This window comes from Etheostoma cragini, chromosome 3 (assembly GCF_013103735.1).
Source record: "Etheostoma cragini isolate CJK2018 chromosome 3, CSU_Ecrag_1.0, whole genome shotgun sequence".
Lineage (NCBI taxonomy): Eukaryota > Metazoa > Chordata > Actinopteri > Perciformes > Percidae > Etheostoma > Etheostoma cragini.
The window spans coordinates 11522265-11549764 of NC_048409.1; the positions used below are offsets into that span (position 1 = coordinate 11522265).

The 27500-nt window shown below is 41.3% G+C and overlaps 2 protein-coding genes across 2 annotated transcripts in view; both read left to right on the forward strand.

Annotated features, from left to right (window-relative positions):
• The first annotated feature begins 6 nt into the window (after nucleotides 1-6).
• Nucleotides 7-27500, forward strand: part of LOC117940183 (protein jagged-1b) — a 47723-nt gene continuing 20229 nt past the window's right edge. The window contains exons 1-3 of the mRNA XM_034865549.1: nucleotides 7-401; nucleotides 5547-5879; nucleotides 23162-23219. Coding sequence (XP_034721440.1) covers nucleotides 243-401; nucleotides 5547-5879; nucleotides 23162-23219 — 550 coding nt within the window. The 5' untranslated portion in view covers nucleotides 7-242. The remainder of the gene's footprint in view (nucleotides 402-5546; nucleotides 5880-23161; nucleotides 23220-27500) is intronic.
• Nucleotides 18282-19304, forward strand: LOC117940223 (serine-aspartate repeat-containing protein F-like). Its single transcript, XM_034865577.1, has 2 exons — nucleotides 18282-18873; nucleotides 18907-19304. The coding sequence occupies exons 1-2, from the start codon at nucleotides 18375-18377 to the stop codon at nucleotides 19236-19238; spliced, it is 831 nt and encodes a 276-aa protein (XP_034721468.1). The 5' UTR covers nucleotides 18282-18374; the 3' UTR covers nucleotides 19239-19304.

Consider the following 27500-nt stretch of genomic DNA (forward strand, 5'->3'; position numbering starts at 1 on the left):
CAGGTGTGTGTTTATGGGTCGCTGGGTGGGGGATTCATTTTAAGCGAAGACAGAGGTAGTTATGGTTTCTCCGAGCTGGACGTGATGTAGTAGCTCTGTGAGAGTTTTAGGGTTTTAAGACCGGAGAGGAGGAGAGCTGGGCGGACGGACGGACGGACGGACGCCGGGAGGGAGAAGGAGGGGGACACCACCACCACCACCGCCAAAGCGCACTACACGTTCCCCAATCCCATGACGCAAGGATGGAGAGCACAAGAGCGCACAGGATAACTCTGCTCGATCCTAGAAACGGGATTGGAAAGATCCCCGGGAAGCTTGACATGGTGGGTGTCAGACACCGAGGACACATCCACCTGCAGAGGACTGTGATTTTTTTCATCGCGCTCTCGATACAATCGCAGGTAAGCCACCGATTAAAGGCTATTTCGGGCAGCATGCACTTAAACCCCCGGAGCTGACTTTTTAGCTGGTTCAGCTTGTACTACTTATCACAGATGCGTAAAAAAAGTCAATGATGGTGTCCACACACACTGTCCCTTCCCTCTTTGTGCTGTCCTCATTCTGCTTCTACATGGCGCTGTTCCCACCTGTTGTTTCTGCCCGCTGGTGTCTCTTATCCCACGCAACAGAGAACTACTGTGATCCTGTTTTAGAAGCAGTGGATGCAAATATAACAGCAAATGTGTGTTGACATAAGAATATTATAGCTAAATTACATTTTCTAGTATTATACAGAAGTAAGAGTTTATTATTTCACCCTTTACCGAACAAAGGGTATAGTGAGGCAAAACAAACACATGTTACAGCTGCTGCATGTGAATTATTTGGAGGATTTTAGTATTAAAACTATGCATTATTTTTGAGGGCTTCTCAAAGAAATAACGGAGGATGCATTACACCTTGGTTACGCACCACACACCCTCTGTTCAGCGCCCTTCCATTCACTGAATTAAGGACTGACTGCATCTGCATTTCTCTGCATCTCCATCTTTATCACGTTTGCCTGCTAATGCGTTTTCAATTTCAATTTTAATTTTACGTTATTTGCAATTCCCAGCCACTTTCTGACTGTTTCCTATCCCTTCCGTCTTTATATGTTATGGTTGCATGGACTCAGACTTTTGTGTGTGTTATAGTGTTTTACATAGATAACAGTAGAGCCATTACTATATTGTGTTGGCCATAAGTGATTCTGACAACCTGCTTATGGCATTATGTGCATTATTTTGCCAGCATGGACATATTTGGATCTGCTGGCCTGGTAAGGATGCCTATGATGTGTGACAGGACCCAGCAAAGTGTGTGTTTGTGTGTGTGTGCGTGCGTCTGCGTGCGTGTCTGTGCGCGTGCGGTTGCAAGTATGTGTTTTCTGAACACTGAGCTCACAACCAGCATCTGTGTCTTGGGTGTGTGCAAAGCCCGGGGCCACGGACGAATAAACTCCTGGGCGTGTGAATGTTGAACGTTCGGGCAGCTCTCTCTCTCACTCTCTCTCTCTCTCTCTCTCTGCACCTCTGCAACCTCTTCACAGCTGTAGAACAACACACGCTCCACTCCCTCCATTCTCCGACTGCACTGCAGTGAGAAACACACTCTGGATCCTCTGCTGCTGCTGGTCACCAGGCCTGTTTATTAATGCACTCTCAGAGTCGAGAGATTCATAAGTGAAGCTATTGACTGCCCAGCGGCCACTATGTTGTCTGTTGTCCAGTTTTATTCTTCCCAAGGCTCACACACAAAAAAAATCATTTTCAGTTTGCCAGATTCCTTTGACTGGTTTACACTTCATCAAATACCTTTCAAATGTGTCTCCCATCCGAAGCTTGAACAGTTTCACATAAAACAGCATGTATTTGGAAGTACATGTCGGTCTTAAAGTTCACCAGAAGACAACCAGAGTTGATTAGATCCATAGTTTCAGTGGGATTAGCTGAGGTGTTGAGATACTGACTGGTGCACAGTGGTACAGGGCTGCAACTAACATATTTTCCTTTTCAATTCATCTGCCAAATACTAACAAACTTCACTTAATATTTGGTCTATAACATGTCAGAAAAAAAGATATAAATGCTGACACACACCCCAGTTCTAAACTTAAAGATGTACATTGTACTATCATAGAAGACAAAGACAAACAGGAAGTCTTCACATGTAAGCGGATGAACACAACTTTTATAGTTGTCCAAACTGTTTCTATACATTTTCTGCTAATCAAATTATAAATTAGGTTTAAAATTAGGTTAAAAAAACTCAATTCAAACGTTCACAGCGAGGTCTGTTGATTATTGTGAGAACCCTGCGATATTCAAAACATTTAGATTTGTGAAACATGTTGATAAGATGTCATTTTCTTTCATTCTGTTCATTTGCTTTGTTTGGCAGTGTTAACGTGAACTACAGCTGTTTTGTCGAAATCATGGCACTTAGAGGAAAAAAATGGGCTTTATCACTGGGTTTTTATGGTTTTGATCTTTTCCTTTCAAACTGCGGCACCACCTTTTAACAGTCTCACCTGCATTTCACAGTTGAACAGCGTTCTAGTGACCTGTGAATGTCTTTAGATGGAGACAATTTGTTTGTGAGACACCCTGGGATTTGGGTGTAGTGATCCTTTAACTGCCCAAAGCTCTCCTGCAGAGAAGGTCTGAGCCTCAGCTTGGTCTCTCTCCCTGTGTCTGTCTCACTTTTTCCTGTCTCTCTCTCTCTTTCTCTCTTTCTCTTTGCCTCCCAGTCTCCCCCGTGTGTTTGTGTGTCTCTCTCTCTCTCTCTCTCCCTGTGTCTGTCTGTCTCTGTCTCTCTCTCTGTTTGTCTGTCTGTCTCCCTTTCTTTCTCTCTGTCTCTCTCTCTCACGCTCTGTCTATGTGTGTCTCTGTCTCTCTCTCAATTTGAATCTTCAATTCAAATTGTTCTCTCTCTCTCTCTCTCTCTCTCTCTCTCTCTCTCTCTCTGTATGTGTGTGTCTCTCTCTCAATTTCAGTTTTCAATTCAAATTGCTCTCTCTTTCTCTTGCTCTGTCTCGCTCCTTCTCCCCACGTGTGTGTGTGTGTCTCCCTCTGCCAGTCTCTCTCTCTCTCTCTCTCTCTCTCTCTCTCTCTCTCTCTCTCTCTCTCTCTCTCTCTCTCTCTCTCTCTCTCTAGTCCTCATCTCTAGTCCGACTGAGCGCTGAAATGCTGGTATGCAGGGAATGGTTTGGGCAGCGAGAGGAGGAGAGGAAGAAAGGAGAATGTAGAGTGATGAGCGCCACTGTATCTCCACAAGCCTTTTGATGTGTAGACCAGTTCAACCCCCCTACACTCCGTCCCCCTGACCCCTCCCACCTTACCCCCTCTCAGCTCAGGGACAGGGGCAGGAGAGGGACACGCAAACCGAACACAATGGGGCGACTGAGATTCTTGCTCAGTGTTGGGCAGCGGACGCATGAAAGCTTTTTGGTTGTTGGGATTTCTGTCCACGATGAAGCGTGCAACACCACTGGGGATACATGACTCTCATTCCTGGACTTAATGAGCAGTAATTATGTCCAGTGATTGTGTAAAAAGGCCAAAAATTATTCAGATTTATTCATCAATACAGCTTTCATGACAAACTGAGATAACAGTGGCTTCATTTTCTTGTGGTTGTAAAGAAAGAAGCCAGAGCCATTGTTTTATTCTGCTACAGTGACATACACACAGACAGGAACACACACACACATACCTGACCCTGGTGCTCTGAGACTCCCAGGGGGTCTTGTTAATTTGAGTGTGTGTGTGTGTGTGTGTGTCTCCTCAATCCATCTTTAAACAGGGAGGGAACACAGAGAAAAGAAAGGGAGGCATCTGAAAAGGAGCATGACAGCAATGTAGGAAAGAGTTGATAACCACAGAAAGAGAAGTGACAGGAGCTTGTTCCCAGATAGAGACAGAAGTGAGGAGGAGTCCCCTTTGTGTCATTGTCCCCTGGGAAGGGAGAGTGAGACCCCACAAGAGAGTGGGAAATAAGAAGGGAGTGGCGGTGAGAGAAAGGTGGAGTAAAAAAAGACAGACAAGGAAGTAGAGAGTTATTACAGGATTATGTAGCAGGAATGTTATCTGTGCATGATTTGGATGATAAAGAAAAGATGTTTCCTCTATTGGAGGTCAGACAGAGTTGTGGGAATCCAAGATATGTCCTTGTTTCTTTTTTTCTCTCTCACTTTCTTTCTGACGACTGCTGTTGTCGTTGTTACAATCTGATAAATAGATGATACAGAGGAGACATGCAGGCTGCTGCAGATTTCCAGAAGTAGCGAGTCCGCACATTGCAGGAAACATGAAAGCCCGCTTTCTAACACTTTATGAAGTGAAGCTAGAAATCCCCCACACTTGTATATTTGATCTAGTCAATGATGTTTTTATCAGGTGAAAATTGCTGTTATTTATCTTACCTATTGAAGGACGAGATGTGAGTATGAGATTGTCATTGCGTCTGTCATTAACAACTTTGTTGATTTTTTTTCCTTCCAAGTGAAAAAGATAAAAGGTGGTTCTGAACAAAAATTGGCCAAACCATCAGTTAAAGTTTGGGGAACACAATGGGATTTGATTTCCTTGCTGTTGCAACAGACTAATGCAGAGGCTGAAGGTTTCCGTGACTTCACAGTGGTCATTCATCATTTCTCATGCATAAGTAACAGTCCTCACAGCAAAAAAACAGCTTCCATCACTAAAGTGAGAGGCATAGCTCGAATTTTTGGGGAACTGGACTTAAGAGATGAGATGTGATAAGGGTACACCACTGCCACCTCTGTACGGTGATTCCCATGCTACCCCTATAAGAGGGTGAGCTAAGTTTAGCTTAGCATAAAGACTGGAAACAGCTAGCCTGGCTCTGTCTAAAAATCTGCCTAGTAGCACCTCTAAAGCTTACTAATTTACACAGGACAGCTTGTGTGTTTAATCTGGACAAAAACTGTTTTACAGAGAGTTACAACTTTACAGCTAACTCTTGGCAAGAATGCACATAAGAGAATTACACAAAATGTTGCAATTTTCCTTCCTTTCCGTCCTTTAGAGACTCCTGTCCATATCAATTTAGCTTTTCTTCCACTCATTTTCATTTCTCAATGAAGGCTTCTTTCATTTTTCTTTCCAAAATGCTTTTTTGTCCATTTTTGAAGCTTTATTGGCTACATCTTTCCTATAGCAAAACTCTAATAATTTCTCATTTAAAAACCCACTACCCCTTCAATGTTTTTGCAGCAGTCTCATACAGTTAGCCACAAGACAGAAGGACAGACAGACAGACATACAGACAGACAGACAATTTTAGGCACACTCAGGTAAACCTGACTTTAAAGTGTACAGTGTGCAAAGTCTGGTGTCCTACATTTTGAAAATAACCTTTACATACCCGTACATTCAATCCGCCTGTTGATGATTTGAGATTTCCACCACTATACCAGTGAGAACTTGCATACTGTCCTGCTGTACTGCATCTGTTTATTAATAGATAACTTTAATGTAACTCTCTCTCCTTCCCTCCCAACACTATTTTCTCTGCTCCACCCTCTTCCTCTGTCTGGACAGGGTGTGTCTGCAGTTGGCAAGTTCGAGCTTCAGATCCATTACTTCCAGAACCCCCTCGGCCTTCTGCAGACGGGAGACTGCTGCGACATCCAGGCCAACGGGGGGCAGCGCTGCTCTGCCAGGGACCAATGTGACACTTACTTCCAAGCCTGCCTCAAGGAGTACCAAGCCCGGGTCATCCCAACTGGAGCCTGCACCTTCGGGTCGGGCAGCACAGGGGTCCTGGGTGGAAACTCCCAGTTGCTCCACCACCGGGGACATGAGGGGGGAGGAGGAGGCGGAGAGGACGGGACTAATGGACACATTGTCATTCCCTTCAAATACGCATGGCCAGTAAGTACAAGGGCAGTGTTGGTTATATGGTTACCAAGGGAACAGGCTAAGCTTCAAGTACAACAATACACTCAAACTGAGGCTAGAGTAGAATAACAATGATGAGTTCAGACTCTCATGCTTCTACACCTTTTCTGTCCTTTTGGTACTGGAGGGCTGGATGACAAAACAGCACCATAACCAGAACTCCTTTTTTATGTATAGAATCAAAGTGTCACACTATCCATTTAGGGATGGAAACATGCCCCTGTTAAATTGATTATAGTCAATGACACATCCTGCTGCCTGCAAATAGAAAGACAAATTGAAATAATGCTTGGAGACATTTTTTTTTGTGATTGCTTTGATTTGTAGGTTTAATTCAGACAATGAAATTATGGGTCAATTTATAGCAGTGTGCCAACATGCATTTCCAAAGAATTAGAACTTATTTAGCTCAAAGCACCACTGCTCAGTTAGATACTGCCTTTTTACATCTTTAGATCTCTACAAATATCTTCAACTTAAGCAATTTGAGGAAAGAAAACTCACCATTTGTTCATCACAACCCGTAAACAGGAATCACAAGCACAATGCATTTTAGACAAGATGATCATAAAGTGATTAAAGCAAAAGATGATCATCGAAATTACTACAAAATATTATAGAATCTAATTTGTAGTTTGCTATTTACTACGTGCCGTAATGTTTCTCATCCCTTGATCTCCTCAGAGTCTCGTCTTTACCCATCCTCTTCCTCCTTCCTTTCCTCCATTCATTCGCTTTTTGCACTCAAGTTCAAATCTTTGGTCTTTTTGTTCCTTCCTTCGGGGCGTATCGAACGATCTGCGTCTCGATCAAACAGACGCTGGCTGCTCCTTCTTGTTCTCATTAAAGAGCAGAACAATTAATCTCCCATTAGCACAACACGAGGCGAGTGGGGCCCAGAAGAAGATATTGATTATTGAATACACCTTTCTCTTTCCTCCTCCAGTCCTCTCTCACTCTCTTTTCTTTTTTCCCCCAATTATTAGTTATTGTTTTTTTATGATACTAAATTTAACCTCTTTGGGTTTTTTGACTGTTGATCAAACAAAACAAGCAATTAAAAGACAGTTGAGAAATTGTGATGGATACTTCTACATTTTACATAAATTTTACCAAACAATTAATCAATAAAAATAAAAATAAAAACTTAATTTAATTTCAGTTTGTTTTGTTAGCTTTGAGCCCTGAAATGCTAAAACGACACAAACATGCTCATATGGCAGAGTTCTCAAAGCCAAAAAATCCATCAGTCCATCCCTCTATCATCCCCCATTAGTCACGTCTTTACTGGACTCTTTATTTCAGCAATTAATGCTTATGTATCAATAAAAAGGAGTTAGAGAGTTTAAAGCAACTTGGCAAGGACACAAAGGAGTAAAACTCAATTTTTCATGGGTTTGCAGAGATCTTTGTTTGCTTCTTAGTTTGTTTTAGTCTTTTAGCCTTTGATCACTCTCAGCATGGTTGACTTCTTTCTCATAATGAAAGTATAACAGAAACGGCAACAAAAGACCCTGTGGCTCTAAGTTGATTCATATTGTGTTGTAATATTGTTTCCAATATCGCACCAAACCCAAGTGAAGCTCGGTGTGACACGCATGCACGCACGCACGCACGCACGCACGCTTGTACGCATGCACACACACACACACACACACACACACACACACACACACACACACAAGAATGTAACACACAGTTGGCTTAGGTTTCTTCTTCTTGATTAGTATCAGCCCATTTACCTGTGAGACTCTCTGTCCCAGAGTCAATTATCCTCTCTTATCTGTGTACAGTTTACTTTTGTGTGCGCTTCTATGTGTGCGCTAAATGCATACTGTTTGTGTGTCACACTTTTACTCCTGTACGTCTGGGAGGTGTGTGATTGGCAGGTATGGTAGTGTGAGAAAATTCTCCGTCAGGAAGCGTACATGGGATCAGTTTCAGGGCTGGGCGGCAGAGAGAGAGAGAGAGAGGGAGAGGGAGAGGGAGAGAGAGGGAGAGAGAGAGATGCAGCGTCAGTGCATTTTGGGCTAAAATAGTTGCTTTATCTGGCCATCTCTGGGGGGTGGAAGGTGGAGGAAGGGGAGAGAGTGATCCCCCTGCCCCAGGTGAGGGGATGAACAGGTGAGCGTAGTCATTATGAGGAAAGGTGAGCTCTTTCTGTCCCCTGCCCTCCCTCACTTGTTCTTTCTCTCTTTCTTCTACTAATCTCTTCAGGGAAATGTGTGCAGTTGGGTGTGTGTGTGTGTGTGTGTGTGTGTGTGTGTGTGTGCATGTGCGTGTGTCTGTATTTGCTTATGAATGTGATCAAAGATGTAATTTGTTGTGTTTGTTTGGCATATAATGTTATCAAGATTGCATGGGGGGGGGGTGTCATCCCTGTCAGGATGCTGTAAGTCTGTGCTGTAATGGCTCTGATGGTTAAAGCTCCGGTTATGTGCCAATGTGTCACTTTTTACCAGCACTTATTGTTAACAACTAGCAAGCAAAATCCTCTGCGGATAAATCCTAGACAGAATACAAGAACCACTGGACAAGATTTTCAGGAGAGAAAAACAGCTCCTGTACAAATCCCCCAGAATCTTCAATACAAACGTAAAATCAGTCCTTCTACCTGGCTGTGAAACCTGGAAAACCACCAAATCAGTCATGGATAAACTACAAGTCTTCAGTATCTGTCTCAGATACATACCGACAATTTGGTGGCCCAAATCAAATGTGGACTTGCGGAGACGCATGAACCAGGACCGAATCCATATTGAAATCAAATCCAGAGAGTGGGGATGGAACCGAGAAACATAGCAAGACAAGCTCTGGGCTATGATCCCCAAGGCAAGAGGAAACTAGGGAGATCTAAATCCAACTGGAGGTGGTCCATGCTTGATCAACTGACCAAGACCGGGACCTACTGGCAAGAAGTGAAGACCTTAGCGCAGAGGAGAGTGAGGAGGAGGTCCATGGTGGACGCCCTATGCTCCCAAGGGGGCCAAGAGGATTAAATGAAAAAACAAAATGAATACAGTTGGTATTCAACTGTATTAAACAACTGGTTTAAAAGTTTCTGTAACATGTAAGTCTCTTGTAAAGTGTAACACCAAACAAAAGATCCCAGAGGGGCAAACTGGAGCTTTACTGGACATTAAATGACCACAGTAACATATGGACCGATAATGGTATGACGTTAACGTAAGAATACTTTATGTTGAATATTATATATAGCCTACTGTATATGCTTGATTCAATCAATCAAACAATCAATTAATCAATCAATCAATCAATCAATCAATCAATCAACATGTATTTCTGTAGCATTTTACAGCAACCAGCAGGTATCCAAAGTGCTTCACATCAAGAACCAAGAACAAAACAACATGACATACAATGAATAGAATAAAAACATAGCAAACACTCCAATCAGAAAAGGTTAGGTAGAAACAGGAGGACGAGAGGGAAATTGTCATATCATATTGAAAGACATTCTAAATGAATATGTTTGGAGTTTAAAAGAGCTACATCTGTAATAGTGCGACTGTCAGGGGGTAACTTGTTCCAGAGTCTTGTTTTGCAGCAACTGCGAAAACCCCGATCACCCCGCAGTTTATTCCTTACATACTCTACTATAATGATTGACATTATGATTCAGAATCTCCTGGTAGATTTTCTCTGCTCTCAGTAAGTACAAAAGTTCCTATTTAAACCTGCAAAGGTTTTCTACATGTGTGTGCTCAACTGTGGCTGAACAAGTCCAAACATCCCATCACCCTCAGTAGCCTCTTATAGGCGTGTGATGTAATAGTCACCTGCTGGACATTAATCAAAGCAACACAAATTGCTATCATAGTTGATTTATTTTAGTAAAATAAATTCCACACATTCACCTGAAAACTAGACTGACACAGAGGATGTGATACAATGTCTCTGTGTCTGAGCAAGGTGGCTTCATATGACCTCAGCGTTAGAATCTCAAACACTCTGCTGTCTGGGACGTTTCAGGTGTGGTGCTGGGAAAAGTTTAAAGACCTCTTAAATTTGAGGTTATTTCTTTAAGCCCTCTATCGGTTGGTGCTTTCACTGTTAAATGATAGACGACAAGTGCATACAGATCGACCTACCGAGAGAAAGTGTTTTTTGGTCCTGATAAATCCGTTCATCTGACAGAGGTGGGAACAAGTCAGTGAAAGAATCAGGAGGATAAATGGAAATCCCCAAAATAAGACAAACAGACAAGTACACATGCAGTTCAAAACTAATGACCAGGTGGTGCTTATTCTGCTATGTATAGATCCGGCATAAAACCACTGCTTTCCAGACATTGTGGAACTGAATCTGATGTTTCCTAACCTTTTGTCACTCAGAAGTATTTCATCAAGGCCTGCTCTATTGTTAAAACAACCTTTGACAAATGACAATATGATAGGTGCTATAGAAATACTGTTAACATGAAATTAATGGAGTGAAGTCTCCAACGTTTATAATCCTCATGTCAAGCTTTTTTATGGTCAGGTTAACTGCCAGAGGCCATGGCTGACTGTTCCTGGGAAAGAGGTGTGTGTGTGTGTGTGTGTGAGTGTGTGTTTGTGTGTGCGTGTGTTTGCATAGATAATTGTCTCATATATTTATGTTATCACAAGCTGAGCTAAATGCTAATTTATTTTCAGTTTAGCACTCAGATACTTTGCATAGTATATGTAACCATAGTATAGTAAAAGTATACTAATACCACAATGTAAAAATGTTCTTTAATAAAAAAAATTGGTCCAGCATTATTAAAACTTTCACTTAAAGCTGCAATCCTTATTTTTATTTGGTATGAAAATACTATTACTCCTCTGTATAATGTAAAACATGTTTCATGTAGTGAGAATAATCCCCTTACTGCAGTTCCTCTCAGATCTATAAAAGCTTTCAAATCTGACAAGTAACTGTCAAATAATATTGAGTAAAAAGGACAATATTACCTCTGCAATGTAGAGGAGGGTCTGAAATAGCATTACGTGGTAATACTCAGAAGTACAGGTCCCTCAGTATACTTGAGTAAATTTACTTTTCCACCGATGGCAGTTTTTTTTTTGCAGGTCTCTCTTCTCTCTGCATATTTTCTGTCTCTATCTATACTGTCAACAATCCAATAAAGACAATATTGCTAATAAATACAATTTTAAAGAACGCATTCTCTAATATTAACTTATCAAATAGTGGATTCACTAGATAATGTGGTTAGTTTTCACTGGAACTACTTTATTGTTTTACCAAAAAAATGCAACACAGTAATAGACAAGTGTAGACAATTGTTCACAGCAAGGTCTGCAGAATATCCACATCAACCATGAAATTGTTTCTGAAAAGACACATTGTGGTTGAGTGTCATTTGTTGATGGTTTGAGCACCACAAATGACATTCCTTTCACTTGCATTGTGTTAGAGTGGCGGCAGACGCGTTAGAGGCAAATAACTGAGAACCTCGGCGTATAAAAAGTAAACCAAACCGACCATGGCTCCACATCAGGAAGAAGTGAAAGAAAAACTGTTTTTTAATTTGATTGAAGCTATCTACGCTTGCATTTAGCCGTACAAAGCACTTCCTCTTCAGTGGAATTCTTTTCAGGCAGCTTCTTGTCACAGAGCTCTGAGCTCAACATGCAAAGTGCTGCCATCATGCAAATACGTTCAGGTGGAGCTGCTGTGAGTCCTCCCGTCAGTCTCTCTCTGCTCTGCTGTTAGTTATCGTCTCTGTGTTTCTTTATTGATGTTGTGTAGAAAAGCTGAAGTGAACTCAATAAAGGAGTAGTGAAGGTACTCAGATAATTCAATTCATTAAAAGTAGCAATACAACAATATAAAAATACTCAAAAAATACTTTCTATTTTAAGTAAGTAAGTACCGTAAGTACAAAAGGTGTTATCAGCTAAATATACCTAAAATGGTCGATATGACTGACATTATTATTATTATATACATATTATGAGGTTATGTAAGTAGTATGTTACTGGTGTAGGTGGTTGAGGTGGAGTGGTTTTAATGACTTTTCATGGTTTGGTGATTTAGTTCAGTTGCTCCACTGAGGGGTCGGGCCCGCTCCAAAGTGTCACAAGATAAATTAGTAGCCAGTTAGCTTAGCTTCACTTCAATTTTCAGCATGAAAATTCATCATTTCATGGGCAGATTTGGGCCAAATTGTCATTTTTTTGCCAGTAGGTGGATTTTATCCCCTTCAAATAGAGCCAGACAAGCTGTTTTACCCTATTTCAAGTCTTTATGCTAAGCTCAGCTAACCACCGGCTTCTCTTCAATAAAGCAAATAAGCATATCTTCTGAAATGTCAAACTTTAAAAACATATATATATATATATATTTCCCTCTGAAATTAAGTGAAGTAGTATCAAATATAATAACATGAAAATACTGCATTGCGATTCAATACAGTCCTTTTACTGTAAATTGATCAGAAGAGTCTTTTTATACCATTAAATAGGGTTTATGATACCTGCTATATGTCTTTACACACACACACCATTCCCAGACCAGTTTCTTACACACACACACACACATACACACACACACACACACATGCGCACACAGACACACACACGTTGTTACCTGTGCATTCCTGCTGTGTGGGAGCCGAATAGGGGGAAGTCAGTGAAGGGAAACGAAAGGAGAGGAGAATAGTTGGAGCTTTCTTTCACTCTTTCTCCTCCTGTCGTTTGTGCTCTCCTCTCTTTTGTCCCCTAATTGACTCTGCTACGCAGCCTTGCATACCTGCATGTACGCTGATACTGTTGTGGGCACACCATTTGTACACGCAAACCTGCAAGCCCATACACACACACACACACACACACACACACACACACACACACACACACACACACACACACACACACACTTTTTTGTCTCTACAGACACACGCAAACACACACATCAGAAATTCATCAGCCAACACACACAAAACACAAAGAAGGTTAATTCCTTCGGGATCTGGAGCTGGTGTTTTTTAGAGATAAGTTAATAACTCGGGGGTAAACGTCTCTAGGGAAGCGTGTTTTAATGATTTCATTTGTGTGCAAATTGGATTGAGGGTAGGAGTCTCTTTATTAGGAGAAAAAAGAGGCAAAGGAACCTTGATTTACATGATCACAGTGAAATTACAGTCTCTGGATGTCATTGTGTGTCATTGAATGCAGATAAACAATTGTTTATTCACATGTTTAATCACAGCAAACGGTTGACTTTATTCCATCGATCTGTTTCTCTTCTTGTCATATCTCTTTGCCCTCCTCCCTCTAACATCTCCCACACACACCCTCTAACACTCCCTGTCTCTCTCATTGTAAACCTTTTGTTCTCGGTGTCACTGCCCTCCAGTGATGTTCAGCCACATCAAGTCCCGGTGGATTACACAGAGCCGGCTGAGATATAGTATAGCTGTCATAGATCCTCCCTCTTCTCTCTGTGGTTTCTTGTGTTGCCCGAAGCTTGACAGGAGCAACCGCAAACATTTTTGTGAGCCGTCACATTGTGAAATATATTCTGACCAGAGCCTTTAGTAATGATTTCAACCCAGTCCCTTGATGCCTCTCCAGCTCTCTGTCATTCCTATCCACTGGGATAAACATCATCCTTAACCACAGTTACTGAACATCAATGTTTCCTATTATCACATTATAATCCTGTGCTCTCATTTCTGTTTGTCTTGTGGGTTTACTGGTTAGGATTCCTGCTATCTATCTATTTATCTACACACACACAGACCCACACACACACACACAGTATTCTGTTCAGACAAACACCACTCCCAGACTATTTTCTCACTCATATTGCCTCTCTCTGAAAGTTCAGCCGTGGATGTATAGCGTCCAGACAAGGTAATTTCCTGCGGAAGTCGGAGAGGAGGAGGAGGGGGGTTTGTAGGGGACGAGGGTAGTCGGTCTGGGCTGCGATGGGGGATGTGAGAGAGGGGTGGTAGGTGGTAGAAAGCGTTGAGATTAATGAGCAAAAGGGCAAAGTTGATGTAAACGTTGTGGCGTGGAGACCGAGAAAGGAGAAGGAAGTGAGAGTTGGGAGGGGATGGTTCAGTGGATGATCTTTGTGGGGCGCAGGTGTTTTGGGTGGAGGTGTAGATGTAGACAGTGAGATGTGTGTGTGTGTGTGTGTGTGTGTGTGTGTGTGTGTGTGTGTGTGTGTGTGTGTGTGTGTGTGTCATAGCGTCTTACTCACCCTGCTGAGAAAGTCATAAGCAGAAGGAGGTAATGGGGGGAAGAGAAGATGAGGAGGACAGGATGGAGATGGGTCAGGGCGACATGGGGGATGAGGACACGTCATGTCAAGAGACCTGTGTTGTTCCGTAGCGCTTAAAGCAGCCGTGTCGTTTAGTTTAAGTCACTTAACTCTGCAGGAATGTGACTGCCAGCCGACAGAGAGGGAACAATGATGCAGAGATAAATGTTTTTTTTCTAAGAAAAGAATCAAAGTGCTGAGTTTGAAGGAAAACAGAGGGATGATGAGGTGGTATAGGTGGGTGAATGGAAAGTAAGTGAGGGCCAAGAGGGGAAGATAAAGGCAGCTGCTAATTATGTCCAGAATGAAAGAAAAACAGAAGAGACGATGAGAACGCGGGAGCAGAGACATTTAATTATAGGGACAGGGTCATGGGAGCATGGTGGGCTGGACGGCAGTGTGTGTGTGTGTGTGTGTGTGTGTGTGTGTGTGTGTGTTTCACCTGAGGGCTGGGTCATGGCCTGCATTGGATAGCATCCACAGAGACTTTGGAAATTCACAAATTAGCCAGCCTAACGTCACGTCTATCTGGCTCTCCTGTGCACTGAACACCTCCCTAATACAAAGACATTGATTTTTCTTCTTTGTTATTGTAAGCAAAGAATCAGTCAATAACACAATAATCACGTTTGACACGAGGCTGCTTTAAGTATGAGTTTGGGGAGCCTCAGTGTCCAGACAATGTTTTATTTGATACTTCAGTAAAGTGGAAATCAATCTGATATCCCTTTTCTTTTACACTTTTCGCAGTGTTCTTTGCACATAAAGGAGATGGTACTGATAACATGGTTCCATACACTGTACTTCCATATCTACTGTATGAGCTATTCCACTGGTATAGTAATGGCATTGTTACTGTGGTTACCTCCAGTACTAATTTGCAGTGCAGGTGAGCTGTCAGCCATCCAATCGGGCTCAGGCACAGCTGCTGCCATGACAACCTTTTGCATGTTTGTTTGTGTGTGAGTTGTCTTTTGTGTTTGTGCGAGTCTGTAATTACTTGAGCTTTCTAATGGTAACGGTGAGAGTAGGCAGGTGTACAAATGGACAATGTTCAGCTGCAGATTATGAAAATAAAAAGTTGTCTAAAACATTTGCTGTTTATTTCATTTTATCAGCTTAAGCGTGTGTGTGTGTGTGTGTGTGTGTGTGTGTGTGTACAAAACAAGATTTGTATTGTGCTGTCAGACTGCACTGGTGTTTTATATGTGCATAAAGGCTTAAATGCATTTGTTTGATTACTGTATGCAGGCTTTACTTGATGCTTATGAGTTTAGACCTGTGAGACCAACACAAGTATTTGGTAGTCGTTGATTATATGTTAGACACTGTTTGACGCAGAGCCCAACATTTTTTAAAGGAAGTAAAACATGTTAATATGAGTCAAAAGTAAAAGTAATGCTGTTTTAATAATGTTAGAAGAAGTTAAGTTTAAAGAAATTTAAAGATGTATAATATTGTTTTAACTCTTAAGTTTCTTCAACAACTCATCTTAAATTAAAGTAACTGAAATAACGCAACAATGTGTTTTCCTTATAGTTTGTAAAAAGTTATACATTTCTTTCATAGAAACAGGAAAGCTACAGACTAATGAAGTAAATTGTTACTCAGTCACTTTTGGGGCTCCGTGGCTGGTAGTGATGATTATAATAATAATAATAATAATGATTAAAGCACAAATTGTAAATGACACATTTTGTACAATCTACAATCTCCATTTTAGTATGTAGAATAATATTTTGAGGGCTGAATGAAAGCATTGTTTATGATATATGACTAGCAAACTACCCGGGTAATATTGGAAACCTGTGTGTGTCTTAGTTGTGTGTGTGGGTGTGTGTGTGTGTGTGTGTTGGTGTGTATGCATTAGTGTGTGAGCTCTGAGGGGAAATTCCTCTCTCAGGGCTGGGAGTTCTTCCTGTTGTAGAGCTGTGTTTGTACAGCCTGGCTTTGTCGGGATATCCTACCCTGCCCATGTCTGAGAGAGAAAGAGAGACAGAGAGACAGAGAGATGGAAACTGGAGGTGTGACAGGGACAGTGGTAGAAAGTTTGGAGGATCAAGGTTGATTTTTGATTAAATAGAATTTGACATGCCATCCCAAATGTCTGCGCAGTGGGTTGAATTAGCATAGTTGGTTATAATCCAGAGCTTTACTGCTATTAGGGACAAGGCCAGACGACCAGACAGCCTACAGCCTAAAGGAAGGGATGATTTATCGTCAGGACTAATTGTTTTGGTGTTTGATGTCTAGTTCTTTGGAAAAACCCTATTCTCTCTCCGGCCATGCCGGGCTCAGTCCGGCTGCAGTCATGATCCTCTCAGCACCAAGCTAATACACAACTGATTACTTGTCTGATGTAAATGATATTTTGTGTACAAATTCATGTTTAATGTTTTTGAACTACAAAACATGAGATAGTCTCACACAGTGTTAAACTATAAACAGTTTTTGAGATACTATGCATAGTTTAGAAGGAAGTTTACTAGACTCTTTCCCCAGTAAATAATCAAATAAGCTAAGATGTAGCTAACAATGGACAAGAGGTCAATCTAATTTCCTCATGCTCTTTTCAGTGCGACAAACCCAAATGAATTACCTTTCCACTGCAGACTTTTGGGTTTGTCAAACACAGGTGTAACTAATGAAATACTTTCAAATGCCTGCATCGCATTAATTGCTGCAACAGAGAACAGCCATAATGATTTTAGTTCCACCTGTGCTTTGTCTGCTATGACAAATTGTAATGTCTCTGTGAAATGGTCTATGAATCATAATCATTTGGAAACAAGAGGGCTCCAATGCTAGCGAGGCTCTCATGATTCAGGTTGGTTAAATTTATTCAGAGAGAACAACTTTTAATGTAAAAAATAGACAGCGTTTTGACGGAGAGGAAAAGAAAACCGTCAAATCCAACACATGACAAAGTCTGTCTTATTCTGATTAACCTGTCGTTATAGTAGGAGAATGTTGTGTCTTATGTGTGAGAATGTCATTTTCAATTTTAAGCAAACTAATTGAAATGTAATTGTTGAAATGTTATGTGATGCAATTAATTTACGCCTCAAGGGCTGGGCGGGACATATTTTCAGCATTGGGAAACATTTCCAGAAGTTGACATTAATTGACAGTCTCACTAGTCTTACTGCTCCACTTCACATCTGCCTGCCATCATTACATTTTGAAGGCTTGTTCCAGTTTTTGTAAGCATGTCAACCTAAGTCAGAATTGATCTAATATAGCTTAAAGGACTTTTATAACTTTTATAAGCATGCCATTTAGCCTGTTCTGTCAAGGTCAAAGCACAGCTGTGGCTGGCTGGAAATGTGAACAAGTAGACATTTTGACATTTAGTCTGAGGCACTTGAATGAATATCCAGAGTCACCCATACTGAGTGTTTAAAGATTTCTCGTTTGAATATGACGGCAGCAGGTTGCAAGTTATTCATTGGGAAGTTCAAATCATCCTTTTTTCTAGGAGAAGAAGAAACAGTTCAGCTCTGAAATGTTGAAAAACACATTTTTCGATATGTTTTATCCCTTATTTGAAAGAGCCTCTGTGGCGCCAATTCTCCATCTCCTCTAAAATGATCACACGACACACTTAATACAGCACACACGCACACGTACACGCACACGCACACGCACACGCACATGCCCACACACACATACACACACACACACACACATGTTGTTATGTTACGCTATGCTAAAGATAGCTGCTACATGTGGTGTGTGAAAAAATAAACTGTGCTATTTCTTTTGTATTTACGAGGGCCTAAATATTTTTAGGATAGTTATTTACAAGCTGTGTGAGACAGAGATTGATTTGATGTTTTTCTTCTAAATGTATTTGAAATTTCCATCCCTTCCTGTGGCAGGCATAGCAACTGTAACTAAGGGGTTGCAGAGCTTAGGAAACAATCAAAAGAACGTGACATAATTTCCTGTTGGAACACCTTTTTTTTTAACCTTGGTCCAAGATTCCGTGTGACAACATTTTCTGATAAAAGAATTTTGATATGGCAATCAGAATCATCGTTGTGACATAATTTGTGCTTCTGATCAGTCGTCATGTATACATGAGGTCCATACACATTTTGTCATTTCCCACTGTTGAACTGTTGGTCAAACACAGACAGAGACATCTGTCTGCAACATGGATTTATTTTACCTACTGAGCTGAAGAACATGGATATCCAAGAAGATAACGGAGATTCAAAAGACCTACCCCTGCAGGCCCAGGTCTGCTCCGCTCTCCCGAAAAAGCACTCGCTTTGGAAGAGAAATAAGGGTTTCTTCATAAAGAAATTCGAAAGCACAAAAAGCAAAGGTGAGTCTCTGAGTAAAGAGGAGTCTGATGAGTTTTTGTCCACAAGAGACAAGGAACCCAAACTGGACCGCTCTGATATGAATGATAAGTTAAAGGATACATTCAATGACTCAAAGAGCGAAGGCGGATCCGACAGTAAAGACCTCGACTGGAAGCAGGGCGAGTCTGATGAGGAGGCGTCGACTACAAGAGACAACGGACCCGACAGCTCTAATGTAAATGATGAGTTAAAGGACACATTCAGCTTGCAGGAACCAGACGATGACTCAAAAAGCGAAGGTGATTACATCAGAAAAGACCTCAAGAGCAAGCAGGGGGGGTCTGATGATGACGCTGAGAGCGAAAGCGAATCAGAGAGTGAAGACGGGGACAGGAGTTGGGGGGAGTCAGATGAAGAGTTAAACAGTCAAGTCGTCTCCGATGGATCAGATAACGACTCCGAGTCCCCCAATGTTGCTCTCGGCTGGGAGGGGTGGGAGTTGAATGATTTATTTGTCACCGATGGATCACAAACTCACGCTGAAAGCGGAGCCGGTTCCACCGATAACATCGACTGGAAGTGGTGGGGGCTAGATGGGGAGTTCAGGGGTTTATGCAGCTTTCTCCAAGGCGAGTCCCTCAATGACGTGTACAAGAAGCAGGGGGAGTCGGATGAGAAGATGGCAACTACCGGTGACACCAAACACCAGTCGGATAGCTCTGATGTGAAAATGGACGAGTAGACAGCCTACCGGGCCTTCAAATTCTGCAGTTCATTTTGACTTCAGAGGCCAAACTATGATATTTGTGTCTCATTAGATGGTATGTAATGTACCATTAAAAATAAAGGCCAAAAAAATGAAATCCATATGCCTGTGTGCTCTTTTTAACAGGAAATCATGTTTATATGCACTGGTTAATTAATTTGTCACACACACACACACACACACACACACACACACACACCCCCACACACACACACACACACCCACACACACCTTTCCCATTATGTCAATTCCCCGCTTTTAGCACTTTTGCCATTATCTCCAAAAATGCCAAAAAATAACACTAAGATGTTGTCTGGGTCAGAACAAGGTCAAAATATCATTTTATCATTGACTGTGATCTTATCAGCGTTCTTCTTTGTGATGTTTACAGTTTGATTATCCCCTCCATGATTGTTCACTTTTCCTTTGCCTGGCCTCTAATGGCCGCAAGTCTCTTTGACGTAACAGACTTTGTGATTGCAAAACAAATTGCTATGGCGTGCGTGTGTGTGTGTGTGTTTGTGTGTGTGTGTGTGTGTGTGTGTTTTGGAAAGGTTGTCAGGAAGGGTTTATTGTGGGTGATTCTCTTAATCTTTTCACACACATATTACGTGTCTTATCAGAAGTTGTTTTGATTTCAGTTTGGTAACCATGGTTAGTTTGACCCTTCCTGGCTGCCATACAGGACCCCTAACCTTAGCAGCAGGGCTTACCATAGATACACCCTTCCTGTATCAGTGACAATATCATAACTCACCTGGCCGTGTGCATGTGGGTGAAGAGGCGAGTGTGTGAGGGGGAGGAGGTGAACAAGAGAACAAAAGAAAAGAAAACGGCTCTGCTCTTCCCACAGGTCTTAGCCTGCCGTAATAGTTGGCGTAGGGTGCGGGCAGAAAGAAGGAGAGACGCATATGGGGGATGGAAGGAAGAAGAGTGAGGGCGATTGGAAAGTTGATAAGGCTAAGAGGTCTATGAGCGGTCCAACAGTGAGGTAATGCTGTGTGTGCACTATGTAGTAGTGGACAGTTAATCATAACCAGTCTGATCCCAGAAATTGCTCCAACTCCAGCAGCATTTTTAAGCAGCGTCAACTTTTCGACTGACACATTGCTAATGCTAAATTGACGAGGTACCTGTTAAAAGGTTAAAACTCTTGTTCCCCTGACAAAAAATCTACAAGTTATCAATTCTACCAAACAACAAACATGTAAACATGTCTGATTGTTTTTTTTAATGATTGTTTGAGGCCCCAAGAGGTCAAATCGTACAATATTTCCCAAAAATATAAGTTAAATTACACTGTAAAGTCTGAAACAAAAATACAAATTTGTGCACTACAATAGTTTTTTCTTTTTACCTTTCCCAGTAATCATCTCACAACCCTTCACAATTCTCTAAACAGCTACAGCGGTAAAACACAACTTACACATTGTCGCATCAGCATTAGCAATCTAATGATTTAACTATACATGGTATTCTGGTAAATGAGGTACTTAAACCTTTTTATTCCTTAAAGAACTAATGTGGTTGCATTTGCCTGCAGGATTTTGCAGTATAAAGATGTGAGTCATGAGTAATAAACATTACTTTTTAAGCCAAAACAAAACAACTCCTATTGGTCCATCTGCGGGCTATATTCTAAATGCCATCCTTAATGAACTGTCTCTGCAACCCAGCACATCTCATTCGCTCCATGACTTCTCTGTGCGTGGGTGTGTGTGTTGGTCTACATCCCTTTCTACCTTCCTTATCTTATTACCTTTCTTTCTTTTCTGTGCTCTCTCTTTTATCTCAACATCCTTTTGTTTTTCCTCACTCTGACCTCTTTGTTCTCCATCACATATCTGAAATTCTGACAAACTCCAGGAGGCCCACAAATCATTGCAAGGTTGCATTTCTCCTCTACCTTTTCCCCTTTTTGTACACCCTACATAATTATACTTTCTACCTCTTTTCTCAGCATGTTTCTACTTTTGAACAATCACTTCTTCTACCATCTCCTCATCGGTTGCAGTACAAATATACTGGATATACCTTTACTTGAAGCAAATCCCTGACTCAGTGTTTTCCGCACCACCAATTTTTGCTCCCCTAACATTTTGCACCTTCATTGCAACCCTTCATCTTCTCTTCTCCTCCTGGCATGTCGCCTCTTTTTCGCCTCCAGCTAACCATGGCGCTGCTGCCGACCTCCTGCCCTTAACCCCCCTCCAAATCCCCAACTCACCTCCTTCGCCCATCACCTCCCTCCTACAGTATCTATCTCCCTCCCTCCCTCAGATTCCTCTCCTCCCACTCATCCCCCCATCTGGCAGTGAACGCTCTCGCAGCAAAGACGTGACTACACATCCATGTAGCCCTTTAGGAGAAACCTTAACAACAATGCACAGTGATTTGCATGACAGGCGCTGGTGTGTTTCACAGGAGGAGGATGGTTGGATGGTGAGAGAGAGTTGTAGGGGAAAGAGTTGGTCTGAATTATTCATGTTTGGTCTATAAGGTGAACGAATGCATCAGAAAAGAGAAAGGATAAAGAAAAAAACACCTATCCTCTGTTATCTCTCCAGAGTGTGATATCTCTATAAGCTCAAAGTCATAATTTGAAGATGTCCAGCTTATGACCGAGTCCTCTGCTTGTGTACTGCAGGATATATGCTGACTTAATCTAAATCTTTAGCTATGAATTTTAATAGCATATTTAGAACTAGTCTAATAGACTGTAACTGCTACAACTTGCCCTGTCTAGATAGATAGATAGATAGATAGATAGATAGATAGATAGATAGATAGATAATCATTCCGAAGGAAATTGTGGCGCTACTCTATCCAGCATTACCTTGTGTAAACCAGGACAGAGTAAAAAGGAGCACAACAAAGCATTACACCTGCTTCAAGAGGGTGTTTATTAAATTGAACAGGAGTTTTTTTGAACAGTCTCCCTCACCATACATATGTATTGGCCTCTCTCTGGGTGTGGGTGTGTGTGTGTGTGTGTGTGTGTGTTTGTGTGTGTGTGTGTGTGTGCAGGCGGCAGGTTGAGGTTTTCTTGAATCAGCACTCAGCTGTAGCCTCAGCTCGTTTTTTTAGCTCCGGTACATTTACTCAAGTAATGCACGCACGTACAGTTTTGACATTTGTACTCTATGCTTGAGCATTTCCATTTTATGCTATATCCTATTTCCCATTAATTCCCCTGCTGTAGTTACTACTTATCTTTCAAATCCAGATTTTATGTGTAAAGAATGATCAGTGTGTAAGATACGGCCTATTTGCTCGGATTAAACTATGCAATGGTATATCACAACATTAAATTCCTGCTCACACGTTAATGCATAGAAGTACAGAATGTTGCAATTTTGCATAGTGAGTACTTTAACTTTACAATGAAGGATTTTTATACAGTGGTGTTTGCTTTGTTCACTTAAAGAAAAGATGTCAATTATTTTTCCACCACTGATTTTCAATGCTTTATTTGAATACATCTGTTGCATCATGCAAAAAAGGGCAGTATGATGACAGGATTTAGTTACAGAGGTTATTTTCTGACACTTAAAATTAGAGAAACTCTGCATGCCATGCGGCATACAGTAAGCCTCCCAATTGTAACGGTAAGTAATGTCATATAGGCTTCCAAATATCAGTATCACTACATCAGCTTCATAATCATCTGCATTCATACCCTAGATCACTGGTGTTTGCAACCAAGAAGTGGTGTACTTCATCCAAAATCAGAACAAGCATCATATATGTATCCTGCAGGTCAAAAACATAGCTCATTTCTTTAGATTAAAACTTATCTTTATCTGCAAAACCAACATCATTGATTTTTGTTGTTTAATGTGATTTAAAACATGTATATGTGTGGCACATGTTAAACATATGCTGTCTTTTCTTCACAGAAGTCCTTCTCACTGGTGTTGGAGGCTCTGGACTACGACAACGACACGTCAGAATCAGGTAAAGATGTGTGCATTTGAATGTGTATTTGTGTGTCTGTGTGTGTTGATGTTTTGAATGTGTATGATTCTCCTCCTTATGCATATTCTGCTTATTTTGGAAGTTTTGAACAGCCATGATAGTTGTAAAATCTTCATTTCCTGCTTTTTTCTATAGCTGTAGGTTATCCCATTGCCTCCATGTCAGATACAATCTGATACTGCCATGTGTGCTATGTATGTTTGATCAAACTAGGGCGTCTCGTTTAAGCTACGCAGCTTTCATCATGATTAGTTGTTATGATCGTATTTAGCTGCTGTCTTATTGATGGAGCTATTGTCTTGCATTGCCAGAACTATCTCCCCATAATTATGTCAGCATTAGAGTATGGCCTGCCGCAAAACAAATTACATATTTAGGCAAGTAGCTTATACTTAGCTTTAACCATGAGTACTAGGTGTCAACTCTTTTCTCCATTATGATTGTTTTAGGCCCCTGTATTATTACTTCTTCTTTTTTAAGCTGGTATATTAGCTATTACCACCAGCTGGAGTGCAGTAACAGCATTTTGGGTTTTATCGTTTTTTTGTTGTTGTTGGACTTTAACAATTTCTCTAATAATAATAATAGTTTATACTTGGTAAGAAAGATGTCAAGAAGTCAGATTCTGGTCTTGATTTACTGTGTGTTGCTTTTTTCAGGCAGTATTTCCCCCCCATATCTATTTTATTTAACAAGCAAAATTTCCATTGTAACAAACAATTCAAGAGAGCTTGTTTACAAAATGTGGGGTTCAGCATGGTGAAACAATGTCAAAATATCTTAGAAGGTCTTCTATCCAGACCCTTTAATTTCCTGCTTGTCTCCTTGTTGTTTCTCCTCATAATCAGGAAAAGCTCCATGACAGGGAATGTGAGCTGCATGCTATAAAAAGCAAAAACACACACACACAAACACACACACACACAGAAAGAGACAGATGTTCCCATGTCTTCCTCATGCCACAATCCTCTCTTTCATCCCACCAACCTCTACCTCCCTCTCAGCCAGTCCTGTCCAAAAGATGACTGGGATAGTGAGAAACCAGGAACTACACCAGAGATCCTTCTTCTTCTCTGTTTCTCTCTCCTTCCCTCTCCTTCCCTCCGCCCTCTAGCTCTGCTTTTACATCTGTGTTTGCATTATCTGTCGTTTCCACCTGAGCTCCTGACAGCCTTTACATTGGCACTAAAGCCGTTCACTGGGCGGGCAGCTTAAGCTCAGCCCAAACACGGGCGTCATGTAGCAGTCTGACTGGACTTATCAGACCCTGCTGCTAATCCGAAAGGATTACCGAGCACCTATGCACCTTCTGAAACAGTCCTTGGAACTAGTGAGAAAATATGATGTCCTTTGAGCGTCAACAGTATAACCTTCACTGGTTTTGTTTAACATGTAGCTGGTGGAAATGTGCAGGGCTTAACTTTGTCTGTTAAAGGATGATTCCATTTCATAACTTTGGTCTTATTTCTACAGCTTTGGTCCTCATTTATATTGGTTATGATAACATTTTGCTCACCAATGTTTGCTAGATCTGGGAAAACACAAGAAACAAAAGCAGTCAGAAAGATTGTAAACAGTTGAGCTAGATTATCTAAACCCCACTATTTGGAGACCTAACGTGTTGGTAATAATCCCTCATCGAATAGGAAAAGTTTCAGTAAGTGGGTCACTGTAAGTAAGTTGAACCAGGATGCTGGTCGATATATTCACTTTCTCTTCCACAAACGTTTGGCTAACCTGGGGCCCACTTTTGCAGAAGCGATGTGTGAGCACTGCTTAGATTAGCTCTTTTAAATTTACATTTACCCTCAGTTGCCAGTTTATTAGGCACACCTATTTAAATGTAATACAGTTTAGTACAGCCCTGAAATAAAACTTTTAGAGATGTGTTGATTGGGATAATTTTTGAGAATTGAGTTTTGGTGCTGGTGAACGGTATTGCATTATACTGACAGGTGTTTCTGTGATTTACCTGTGTTGATATCAATTGGGTAGAAATGAAACATGTCAAATGGAGCAAATGGAGCATGTTCATGGGTGAAACATGTCAAAAGGAGCAGGAGGAAATTATTTCATGTTGCAAATCACAGCTTGCATGTGGTAAATATGGTAAAATAGGCTTTCTTAGGGTTTGTTTTAAAAACTGTGAATGTCTAATTGCTTGGGATTCTTGCCCCATCTTCTTTTTTTTAGCAATGTCACCCTGTTCCCAGATCTCAGTATTTAATGATATCTTAGATTATCTTGAGAGTTTTCTCATGGAGTTGTTTATCACCAGAACACTTTGTGTGTATCAAACTTTTTGACTTATTATTTTGTCTCATTTGTAGAGCTGATTTTTGCTAGCATTCTTCTTCTTCTTTGTGTTTCTTGGCTCATGCTATACTTCTCGGCACATTTACACCAGCAACAGTCACTGAGTGGATTAGCATGAAACCACTGACACAACTGTTTACCATGCACAAGGGTGAAAATGCATGCCAGTGTGAACAAGATAAAATCATTGCTCCATATAGCCGTACTAGTGGTCAAAAAACTACACACAGTACTTTTAATTTAGCTTCTGTAATAAACCAGAAATATCTTAAAACCGCAGCAGTTAAAATGTTCTATATGTTCTTCCTTCACTTCACAAACTTATTGGGTCATTCTGAGTGCAGATTTGCTACTGTTTTCTCAACTGTACTGACTTAACACTTAAAGCCACAAAAACTGCCGCCCTTGTTGGAGAGAAAGTGAAATTCAATATCAGAAGCGTCATAATCGAGACCAGCTTGTCTGTAAAACTCAAAACACAAATTTAGATTCAGTGCATTTATCCAGATGAGACGCCTTTCATCGGGACATCCTTCATTAGAATTAACAACAAAAACAAGACTGCTCTGAGATTACCCACATAAATCTAATATGGATGTCACAAATGATCCATTGGCTTTCATAGGTCTACTGTATTGATTTATCGGTTCAGGTGATGTGGAATAGCAAGTTAAAGGGAGGTGTTTTCTCTCCTGCAGTGTTTTCCCAGCCACTGTCAATGGCAGGCATTTCACAGCTAGTGGCACCCAGTGGGTGGACAGTCACTCGAGGCCAGGGAAAGTGATTTAAGTGATCCTACTATCCGCCAACACAATCCCTGTGTGTGCGCTGCTTAAATTCTGTTTGCCTTTCTGTAAAGTGTAATTTTTAAAAAAGGTTAGGACTTCTTGTTAGGTTTTGTTATCTAATATTTGAGCTTCTCTCTCTCTCGCTCTCTCCTGTTTTCCCCATTTACCACTTGCTATTTATGCTCACTTGTTATTGTGCCATCACATCTCTATTATACACCTTCCCTGCTGTGCTCCCTGATAAAGTGGTTATTTCTTCTTCTTCTCGCCTCTTCTCTTTTTCTTTTCTGGCAGAGAAATGGTTATGATGAAATTTGTCATGCCAGAGTCATAAAATAATGAAAAACCCACAAAGCACTGCAGTAGTGTACAGAGTGTTTTTGACAACAAAGGAGCAGGAATGGGGGAACGGCTGAGCTAACAGGGCACTCAGCGTCCACTCTGTTCCCATTCCTCTTTTACTCTCTTAAACACACACACACACACACACACACACACACACACACACGGACAAACACATACACGGGCAATATGTGCCCCTGTTTTCATTCCTTTGTGTCAAACCACAGTGATCTCATCTCTCCATCAGGCGGTTCGCTATGTGTATGCGCTAATAGCTGCCTCCCTTCCTTTTTGGCTCTGTTCACCTCTGTCTGTCTCTCACACAAACACACGCACACACACACACACACACACACACACACACACACACAAACACAGTACACCCTCCCTCTGTCCATCATTGACTTATTTCCAACAAGACTTCCTTTTCTGCATTACTAACTTGCAATCTTTCCCTTTATCCTCACTACCATCTCTTAAATACACACATGCATACATCAAAACACACAGTCATACCCACACACACACATATTCTCTGTGCTTTGTGTGTGTTAATACCCTGTCAGAGGAGATTATAACTGAATTGGGGAGGACAGCGCCTCTGGGAAATCCCCTCCAGGGGTCATGAGCAGCAGGCGCTGCCCCAGCCGGGCCTCATTTGATCCTCTCTGGTGTTCAGGCTGGCCTCTGTCTTTCTCTGCAGACCCCCGACTCCTTTGCTCTTGTCTTATAGTTGGCCCCTTGTCTCCATCAGTATTCATACTGGATTTGTTTTTTTTTGTTTGCTCCTCAAATCCTCAAGACAAGAAAATAT